General features: G+C 35.2%; 1 protein-coding gene across 1 annotated transcript in view; it reads left to right on the top strand.

Annotated features, from left to right (window-relative positions):
• Window positions 1-10,994, top strand: part of LOC150101008 (orexin receptor type 2-like) — a 102,652-nt gene extending 91,658 nt beyond the window's left edge. Inside the window, exons 5-6 of the mRNA XM_090402144.1 lie at window positions 7,934-8,046; window positions 10,828-10,994. Coding sequence (XP_090258270.1) covers window positions 7,934-8,046; window positions 10,828-10,994 — 280 coding nt within the window. The remainder of the gene's footprint in view (window positions 1-7,933; window positions 8,047-10,827) is intronic.
• The last annotated feature ends 764 nt before the right edge of the window (window positions 10,995-11,758 follow it).

An 11,758-nucleotide genomic window follows, 5' to 3' on the forward strand; every position in this document is an offset into this window, starting at 1 on the left:
CCTTGAGTCTTTGATCGCTAATCATGCATTTTTTTTTTTTTTGCTTATTTGTGACGTGACATGACGTGTAAGTGGTGCTCTCCATGTTCTTTTGTTCTCTATTAAACACATCTGTCAGTTGATATCTTTACTGATTTTTGGTTCCATCTTATATGTAAAGTCGTTTACATACTAGAAATTATTGCAGTCTTTTGCATTTTTGCACAAATTAACGAAGTGTGTCAGGTTGTGATTCTTTATTTTTTTTATATAGAATAAAGCTCTTCCCACCTCCAACTTCATAAATGAGTTGTTTGAAGTACTGTCAAGCATATAGGTAATCTCTGTTTTTGATAAAAGATGGCGCGTCATATAGAAAATAAGCTACTCTTCAATGGTGAACTTTTCGAGCTTCGAGTAGCTCAGCAAAGACGATGTCCTCGGTTTGGAAAGAACTGGGTTCGAAGCTCTAACAAATAGGGTATAGTTCTATTCTTTGATGATCCCATTTTAGCCAACAAACAGATTCTAGCCATTGTCTGATATGGACAGAATGAAAAATGCGGTACCATCTCTCCGTTAGAGAAAGAGACGCTTACAGCAGAGACAGTGTTCTCGTGCGTGGCAGAAAAATAATCAGCGGTCTCAACCTTCTTCATGTTTGTAATAAGGATACCGTAACTGCGCAGAAGTACTGAGAACAGATCCACAAACTCATCCTGCGACCTCGACCTTGCAGGAGTGTAATTGGCCCAGATTTTCTTTTTCATGCATGACAATGCCACTACCAGAGAGCTCAGCTGGTGGATGGATGAGTATCTTTAAAGTGGCCAGGAAGATTATCATGTGTGACCAGCAAGATCGCTAAACTTAAATAAGAACAAACATGTGTGTGGGACACCCTTGAACATCGCGATGCACACCAACAGAATCTTATACACACTCTTATATCGAGCGTAGTCCACCGCTATCAGGCCTGTTTAACCATTAGCGGGGATGACCGCCAACTTGGCTGGCCGAGTAGTTAGCGAATACGCTCTCTGACCAAATGGTTGCGGGTTTGAATCCCACTGTGAGTATGGATGTTTGTGATTGTCTTTAAGTGGGATATGAATTTCACCGTCCGGTGTGAGACTATCCCCTCCGCTTAATTGAGGCCTGAAGTGGTTCGAAAAAGTTCTATGTTTAATCCTTAGAGTAGGGGTTTCGGAATATGTAAAATAAAATAAAATAAAATACAAAAAATATATAAAATTTAAAAATAGAAAAAAAAATCCTTAGTCCACTCACGGTACAAATGTACTATATGTTTATATAAACCTTCGTGGGTGGGAGTCACGTAAAAAATACGCCTTACTGATGTCATGCGACCATATTTTCGATCACACTGTATCGATTTTTCTAATGTGATCATTTTAGTAATTCTTATACAACGCTATTGTAGTGTTCTCTTATGCCTGGCCGATGTTTCTCGCTGTCTCCTCATTTCATTTTTATTCTATTGTACACCACCATACCAAATTTTGTCCCACTTCATCGCAAACTGCACGATTGACGCTTGGATCCACATTTTCCAAGTGTTTTATTAATTTTGTCCAGTAGCGTGTTACATGTGATGGTGGAAAGGAACTTTATTTAGAAAATTTGCAATTAATGATGCTGGCGTTTCACATGGTTCTTGTCTTTAACTTACTTACTCTCTTTTTCTATATATCAAAGACCTCCAGTCGACTGTAAATCCAATCTAAAGTTTTGATGATTATACACAGCAGTACACTGTACTCCTCTTTCTCATTCGATGAACCTAGCCCTACACAAATTACTTTCAGAATGTTATCTTCTTTAATCTTGAATTCTCATCTCCAAACCATTCTTCAAATGACGTTCTGATAACCTTGTTAATTTCAACCCTAGTTAACTCAACCTGAATAATTTCTTGAAATAACAGAACTCTTTCTTCCAGTCTTACTCTTCCCAGCACTCAACTCTCTGGACAAGGTGAGGTTTCTTAGGAGTACTCGAGTCTTTCTTACATTCTAAATATTGCCTCTTAAACACCCTCCCTAAAAACAGGGTTTATTTACTCTTTAGCCAAGGCATTAATTAATGAAGAACAGCTCTTAATTGTATGCAAACCCATACAACCACTGAATAACGTTCTTATATTTGAGGTGGAGTCTTTAAAGATCCATAATAATAATAATTATCGTATGATGATACAACAGCCGTGAGTCCCCTTTACGGAGAGGTACGGCACCATCTCAGTCCCCTCAGTTTTTTTATCCGGGCTCTGAATCGGCATAGTTGACGAATCAGACCTATGGCTGGGTCAGTATTCCTGACTGTAATCCGTGTGTGTTCATGGGACCGGTTTGCCTGCTTGCGGGATGAAAAACCACAGATAAACTGGCGGAAAAAACCCTGCTGTCCACGCCCAAAACCGACTAACTTGGCTATGGCTGAGGAAGATCCTTAACCTCCTCGCGTCGTCGACGGGAATCGAACGCAGGACACTCCTAAAGCTCCATAATGAAATAAAATAAAATAAATAAAATAAATAAAAACTTTAACTCTGTATAGAAGAGAAACAACGTTACCCTAATGGCCTGAGCATCCACGAATGGGCTTGTTACATGCACGAATTCAAGACATCTTTTAGGATAACAATCACCTACAAAATTTACACAATATACACACTACGCATGATGTGCCTAATGTGATACTGTAACTGTTCACTATCTTTGAATTCGTAAAATAAAGACTGTTTGAAGCGTTTAGATCTCTTTATATGTTTATTGTGAATCATTCAGATGCTATCAGCCAATGAAAGACAGTGAATACTTAGTTTAAAATCCACGAGTTTAAACCGTTTTTATTGTTTATGTAATTGAAAAAATATTTTTAATATGCTATGCGAGCACTGAAAACTAAATGTTTTCTTCCTGTTACTCTGTTAATTTCTGTGTGTTTTCCATGTAATGGCAATGATCTCATTGCTATTGAAGATCCTTGTTTTGGTTTTACACCAAAATACGATTTCCATATAATATTCAAATTTTCTAAAAGGAATATTTACTTTCGTCAATCTTTGTGCTATATCCTTGTCAGTGCCACTAGTATTAACATTAGCTCTCCAAGTACGTAAATTTCTTAACTTTTTCCACTATGTAAGTTGTTCAGTTTTAATTTTTTTGTTGTTTAATTTAAGAAGGTTTTATTTAGTCATGTTTATTTTAAGTTCGACATCTTTTGATGATATGAAAGTATCACACCTGAATATTTGGATATTCAGTGTGATGTGGAAAAATTCATTTAATTTCTCTTCTCATACTTGTATCCTTTTAATTATCCTCACATGTTTATCAGGAATTCCATAGATTCTGGTTGTTACCCATATTCTTATACACGTAGTACTGATACCTCTGTATCAGTACTATCAAATGATTTGGCAAAATTTATAAACTTTAAGTAGTTGGGTAAAATTTAGGTAATTAAGGAGAATCTAAATTCTATACTTTGTTCAATGATATTGCTTAAATTAAAAATGTGTTATACAGTATATACAATTAGCTCATGCTTTAATGTATTTTCTATTTCACTTTTAATCCTATTTATCAAAAATTTTACAAAAAAAAAGAAGAAAAAAAAAAGCGGATATTAACAATACACTAATCCCACCTCCAATTTTCGTATTGAATCATCTTTCTCTGGTTATTTTTTCACTATAGCGCTTTATTAAAGATCACTTGCAATTTATTAGCAAGTGATATTGAATAAAGTTGTCCTAAGCATTGCTATTGTTACACTGTCATTGCCACATGCATTTTCATCTTCATCTTCTCTATTACGTTCATTATTTCATTTTTCGATTAGATCTAGAGTATAATACAGGGTGTTCAAAATGACAATAGAAGGTAAATAGCGACAGATAAACAATTTTTATTACCATGCAAATGTAGCGTAACACTTGAAGTTTCAACACAGACAGAAGTTCGATATGACCGCCTGCAGTAATTCTGCAGACATCCCGTCAGTAATTAATTTCTTGCAACACACGGCAGAGCATATCTGGCCTAACTTCAGCAATGACTGCAGTTATTCTAGCACGCAGCTCATCCAAATTGGCTGCTAGTGGTGGTATGCTACAAACACTCGATCTTTCGCAAAGCCCCCCACAAAGAATCTAACGGTATAAGGTCGGGAGAACGCAGTGACCATACTACAGGTGCCCCTCTACTAATCCATCCGCCTGGAAAACGGGTGGCGAGGTACGACCTTATGTCTGTCAGGTAATGAGACTGTGCTCCGACTTGCTGGAAATGTGTCCGTCGTGGTCATTCTAACTGTGGTATTATATCCTCACGTAGCATGTCCAGATACACACCACCAGTAAAGGTAGACACCAAAACAAACAAACAAAAAAAAAAAAGGAGGGTCCATACACTTTCTTCTTGATTATGGCGCAAAAAATGTTAGCCTTTGGGATGCCGCGAACATGTTCTATAATGGCGTGTGGATTTTCGCTTCCTCAAATTCTGCAGTTGTGTTTACTTGCCTACTTAAGTGAAAAGAACACTAATCACGGAAAACCATCGTGTCCAAAAAGCTATTTTGTTCTACCTGCTTAAATGCTATAATTTCCGTACAGAAATCTTAGCGTATCTTCTTGTCTTTCTTCAAATGTTGTACGAGTGTAAATTTGTAGGGCCTTAAATGTAGACGCTGTCGTAAAACACGCCACACAGTCACATGTGGAATTCCAATTTGACGAGACGCCCATCTGGTTGACTTTCCAGGGCTTGTGGTGTGATGTATCACGCCATCTAGTGTTGTCATTAGGTAATAAAATTACATGACCAAAAATTAATGTGCTTCACTACATCATGACACTCACTCACTCACTCAGCTTTTGAAGGTCTTCCGAATTATTCTGTTCTCCTGCAAAGTTGTATATACTCTTTTGAAACACCCTATATTTAAATCCACACTTATACGAGATCTTAATTTATTGCACTTCTTGGTATGTTATTTATATTGTTATTCTACACATAAAATTTCATCAAAGTGTGCTCTCTCTCTCTCTTTGCATTTTTCAACAATCTTATCTTCATCAACTAGCAACACCATTTTTATCCCTTATTGAATTTTCTATTTCCTTCTTTCAGAGTACATTTTCCTTGTCATCCCACACAATTTTCCAGTGTGTCCTAACACTGAATGCTTCTGACATTCTATTCAAGTCATTCCCTTTTATCTTCTCTTGCCGATCTTTTAACTAACTTGTTTTTCTCTTTATACTTTCTCGAGTGAATTTTTTTAATTCTCTAAGAAATAGCATTTTAATTTTAGCCTTTCAATTATGTTCCAAGTTTTGTTTGATAACGAATCTTTCCTTTTTTTTATCCTTCCTTAGCATCCAAAATCTCTCTCCATCCTATTATCTATCTAAACGTATTTCTGCTTCGTTTCTATCAAATCATCTGGGTTTCTTTCCTGCTTTCTCATTCTCTGACATGAAATCGATCGATTCGTTATTTATCATAACAAAAATTTCATCCATTTCTTTATTTCATTCATTTTTAACTTTGACATATTCTTCCGTTTTGAGCCTAGTTTTCTTATTCCTAAATTGCTTTAATAAGACTTAGCTGGCACTAAGTAAACATAAACTCTTCTTCACCTTTTTTAACATCTAAAAAGAAGCATTTAAAATTACACTTGATTACTAAGTGATCAATTTGGCTTTTGTTTTAACTATGCGGTGACATCCAGGTCATTTTATGCATTTCTTTGTGCTAAAATAAGCTTCCTCCTATCAAAAGATTGTTTATTTCACAAAACGCTCTCAGTAAATTACCATTCTCGTTACTTACTGCTCAGTCATTTTTCATTATTTCTTTAGGATTCATGACATTCATAAGCACAATTATGCCATGTTTTGGTATTCGTTCTATGCTCTTCTGCAATGTTTCATAAAAGATCTTTTTTTCAAGATTCTTATCGTTTGATGGTGCATAAATTTGTATGACAGTTAATTACTACATCTTGAGTATAATCACGACATTATTATTCCATCACTTATAAGCTTCCAGTTCCTCAAACTTTACTTTTCTTTTCATTCAATATAAATACCTTTCCTTTCATGTTTTGCATCGATATTTGATATCCATCTGCAGTGAAATCGAACCTAGAACCCATACTATTTCATAGACCGATATACTATCTTAGGGGTTACGAGATGGTGACATGTCAGTCGTCTCTTCATCCGATGCCACTTATAATTAGTAATAGCCAGTTATCTCTGATTGGCTACCGGTGGAGATTGATCTGCCCACTCAGTCTCCAAAAGGTAGACAGGATTAAAAGGGCCTCGCCTGCTCCCTATAAGAGAAGAAAAGGCGTTAATTGATTGATTTTTACAGATAAATAATCAATTAATCCTTTATTTCTAAAAGTACACGGAACTCAAGGAAGTGAATGAGTTACTCAGAATTACGTTGCACTCTAACAAAACGATAAGATCGTTTTAGATAGCGTGTGATTAATAAGCTGCTAGTAGGAGCTAAATTAATAATCAGCCTCATTCAAAACACAAGAAGATTAGCGCATTATTAAAATAGAAACCATGAAAACGCAATGAGGATTTGCTTTTCTGTATGCACTGAGAACTTAAATTTTGATTGTTGCTTCTTTCGTGTGAATTTTAATCTTATAAGCGTTCATGATTTTTTGGTGTTTTTTCCTATGCTGCATACATTTTGGCTGTTTTTAATCTACTACCTAGAACTTATTTTTAAGAAAATAAGTTTTAGGTATTTAGTAAAATAAAGAGCCAAACGGCTTCATTTCGGCGATGCAAAATTATACAAATCAAATTGATATTAAATCCATTATTTCAAAGCCGCATACAGAAACTATAAAAGTTTCGTACGAGATTTGACCAGAGAGCTTACCGGAATACACTCGCCGGCATTTACGAGTTACCCTAGCCGGACCTTATAAGAGACATGGTCACTTTACCCAAGGTCCATATATTCGCCTCCTATTGGTCCATTTTGATAAGGTTTCACTGGCCTGACAGCTGCGTCTAACTGGTTGGTTTTCAGAGACCAGGCAGAAACCTTAAGAGAGCAAAAACTCTCTTTCAATACTAAGGACTCGAAGTGTCGGAGAGGTGTATTTTTCGTAAGCGAACTCTCGGTTGCTGTGTAAAGTATTTACTAAAATATTATTATTATTATTATTATGTGGCACCTCCAGGGAGTCCAAAGACTCATCGAGGGAGAGTGTGCCAACAGCATCGAATGAAACCCCTTCCGACTACTAACCGCGCTCAAACTTGCTTAACTTTTTGTGCGAGCCATTAGTACCAGAGGCTCTACCAATCGACCAACCTTTGCTGGCAAGAACCTAAAGGCTTCATTTCAGCGATGCAAAATTATACAAATCAAGTGGATATTAAATCCAACATTATTTCAAAGTGGAATACAGAAACTATAAAATTTTTGTATGAAATTTGACCAGAGAGTTTACGGGAATACACCAGGCTAGGGCAACTCGTAAATGTCAAATTTCGTACGAAACTTTTATAGTTTCTGTATTCCGCTTTGAAATAATGTTGGATTTAATATCCACTTGATTTGTATTAAGTTTTAGGTAATATATGAATTTCATCGCCTCCGGTGAGTCCACCATACTCTTTATATGAAGACTCTTGAAAAAATTTCGTATTTGGACTTCAGAGCAAGATTTCCAGCTTGTCGAATCTTTAGCCCACCCATGGTACTAGCGTACTAGAAGTTTACAACATTTCGTGGTTGAGATTCACATATGAAATAAATGTGTAAAAATAAGTCGTGATCAATTAATAATAAACTGCACACAAACACACACACACAAAACATTCAATAAAAAAATTTGTGCTCAACAGTAACAGCCTATTTTGTCTTTCTAGATATACCTGTGGTCTTCCCCAGACTGATGCCACAACAGTTGCATCTTTGCTTTCTCATTGGCTCTGTTACGCCAACAGTGCGATCAATCCTATTGTCTACAACTTCATGAATGGTGAGATACTTAATAACTAATTAATTACTCTAATATAAAAGTTCGGTATAGCAGTTATTTCATAAAATGCAGATATTAACTTTCGAATACTATTCCTTTAAAAAGCTCTAGCCTATTGCCTATGGGTAGAAGGGAGGTGTGACCTTCTGTATATGTTAATCCCTAAGGATAACATCGAAAAAAAAACGGCTTTTTTAAAAACATCTTTATATAAAATCTAATAATCAAAGACATGATAGCAAACAACCACTGAAAAGTCTATAGCCACTGACATAAGTTTTAACACACCCACACGTACGTATGTTACCCAGAATACTATTTTTATTTATCTTACTTCTACATTAGTTATGTTTCTATCGCATCGTCGTGTGTATATCTTAAGAGGAACACACTTGAGAAATGTGTTAGAGAATTGTGTTTCTAGCGAAACACAAGAATAATTAATGGTAACAGATATTATTATAATAGAGTTTCGGTATATTTATTCTGGTAATATTTTTAATATTTTTATGAAAGTTTTTTTTTTGTTGTTGTTTAAGAATTTGTTTACGGAAAACCAATGTCTAGGTTTTCGGTATTGGCTGACCGGCGTGTCAAAGTGCTTGAAATTGCTGAAACTATAGGCATTTCAAAAGAACGTATAGGATATATTTTGCATGAAGGATTGCAAATGAAAGAGCTTTGCGCAAGATGGGTGCCGCGCTTGCTTACAGCAGATCAAAAACACACTCGCATAAAAATCTCTGAACAGTGATTGGAGCGCTTAACAAGAATAAAACTGATTTCGGTCATCGATTTATTATTATGGATGAGACTTGAATTTACCATTACACACCAGAATACAAACAGCAGTCAAAACAGTGGACAGAAGCCGGTTGTTCAACGCCAAAGAAGACAAAGTCGGTTTCATCAGCAGCAGGTCATGGCATCGGTATTTTGGGATGCTAAGGGCATTTTGTTTATTAATTATCTTGAAATGGGTAAAACAATAACTGGGGAATATTATTCCGATCTTTTAACCATACTAGACGAAATAATTCGTGAGAGAAACCTGGTTTGCAGAAGGGAAAAAATCATCTTTCATCAGGACAATGCACCTGTCCCCATTAAGGTGTTTTGGCAATGGGAAAATCAATGGAGATCTACGCTATGAATTGTTGGAACATCCACCTTATTCCCCAGATTTGGCTCCTTCTGACTTCTATCTCTTCCCAAAACTAAACCTCTTCCTCGCTGGTCAACGTTTTTCTTCGAATCAAGAGGTGACTGAGCTGTAGAGAAGTATTTTGCAGATCTTAGTGATAACCACTACGGGGAAGGGATAATGGCGCTGGAATAAAGGGAGATTATGTTGACAAATAATAATTTTGAAATTATAAATTCGTTTTTTCATTGTTAGACCGAGAACTTTTCAGACCACCCTCGTAAATCAGCAGTAGGAGGTATAGGAAGATAGTTATGTAAAATTAGGTGTGTGACAAAGATGCACATTATCTCCATTACAAGTCTTCATATATAATAATAAATTTGGTATGAAAATCAACAATAAAAATATAAAGACAATGAAAATAGGCAGAAACATTGAAATTGTCAACTGTATTCTCAATAGTGAACCGACCTACAGAACAAGTAAAACATTTCAGCTATTTAGGCACAATTTTTAGTGGAGATAGCAAATTAAATATGGAAATAGACAACAAAATTAAAGCTGGTATGTAGGAAGTTAGCTGAATAAATTTATAAAATAAAATAAATAAAAAAGCTGAATAAATTTATATGGAATAAAAAAGAAATTCGTCAAAATACTTAATTTATTTATTTGTGTGGGGTTTTCTCCCCATCCCTTTTGGGGAGAATTTAGGTATATATATTATATATTATATTTTACGACTGTGAATATTCACGGGACAGGACTGTCTGTTCTGAAGGACGAAAAATCCGAGTTTCCTGGTGAAAAAAAAGCTCCTACCTCCATATGAGACTGGCTAACTTACCTTTAATGGAAAGATACCAGATAAAGGTTTTCACGTCATAGACGGGAATCAAACCAAGGTCTTTCCGACCAAGCAGCTTCGTCCATATCGACTGGGCTACGGAGACTCAAACCATTAAATCATCTACAGATCCACAATTTTAACTTATGGATCTGAAAGCTGGACCAGAAATAAAATACTTGATCCAAGACTGAAGAGCAGATCTGAGGATGATTAGTGAGTGAACAGATGGCAGCAATGGTAGTTTTGTATTAAAAATGAGGATATTAGGAAAGAACTTGCCATTGTTAGTATTCAGGAGTATGTTAGCAGAGCTAATCTCAGATGGTATGGTCACTTAAACAGAATGGCAGAGAAAAGATTAGCAAAACATGTTCTTTGCCAGGTTGGCAGGAAAGAACACACTTTTCTCCAAGATCTGATAATGCTGGCGTCTTGACACGTAACATTATTTTGTAGGAAAATTGTTGATCGGAAGATAGTAATGGCGTAACGTTTTCATGTAGTAGTAGTATCATAATATAATTTACACCTCCTGAGGATACAAATCAGGAATTTGATGACATATCTGATATGAATATCCGTAATAGTTTTTCTTTTTAAGTATATGTTGAATAATAAGTTATATGTATATGTTGAATAAGTATATATTGACTAAAATGTTATACAACTAAATATATGTTGACTAAAATGTTATACAACTAAGTATATGTTAAATTATTACTTTCTAGATATCTTTAAAATGTATATATATTTTGAAAACATTAAAGTATGTTTTATTTTACAGGCAAGTTCCGAAAAGAATTTCGCAATCTTTTCAGGTGTCGCTGCCTTACTGATAATTACAGAGGACGCTCTAAAGTTTCCATGAATACAACTTATCCTTACCGCTTTACAAATTCTGTGACACAGTTCGAGAATATCAATCTTGCTTCTATACATCATATTTCGTGAAACATTTGGAATATTTTTGACAGGAATTATATATGTATTAAATTATTTTTGTGAATAAAGTATCAGCTGACAAATAATCTTGTTTATACCAAAAATAACTATAATGGTGTTTCTTTCTTTCTTTCATATTCACAAAGGCTATGAAATTTGTGAACTTGGAGCTGATTCCATTAGGCATTGTCAGTCCTCAACATCAGTATGGAATTTCTGTAAATCTAACGCTCCTCCATTTTTGTATTCATTGCTCAGTGTGTCGAAGAATCCTTACCATTTTTATAAAGAACTACGGATGATTAAAATTATTTTTTGTAAGCCTCCCACCAAAGTCTAGATAACGTTGCAAATAGCTCCGACGAAGAGAGAGAGAGAGAGAGAACCGATATATATTACCGGGCTTGGGGTATGGACCCTAACTATATTGCATATGTTTTTATCTTTTTCTCGGTAGTATCATTATTATCCTTTCGTTCTTGCGCAAGGTGGTCGAAAACATTTTTTTTTAACTGGTTCACGAAAATGCTCCCATCAGCTCAGGTCGCAGCGGCATGAATTCTACAAATTATTCAATTCATGTCATACAATAAAGTAAATGTAATGTTATTAAAAAAATAAATAAAATAAAATAAAAACATTAAAGATTTTTTTTTCAAAAGGAAAAAACCATAGCATCTATTAGAAACCCAACCAGAATGTGAGCCATATACTACCACAACTGTGATCCAAAGAAAATTCAAAGTAAAGTTCTTGGTAATCCTCTTAATTTT

This window comes from Typopeltis vanoorti, chromosome 12 (assembly GCF_054136105.1).
Source record: "Typopeltis vanoorti isolate ZY-2024b chromosome 12, IOZ_Tvanoo_1.0, whole genome shotgun sequence".
Taxonomy (NCBI): domain Eukaryota; kingdom Metazoa; phylum Arthropoda; class Arachnida; order Uropygi; family Thelyphonidae; genus Typopeltis; species Typopeltis vanoorti.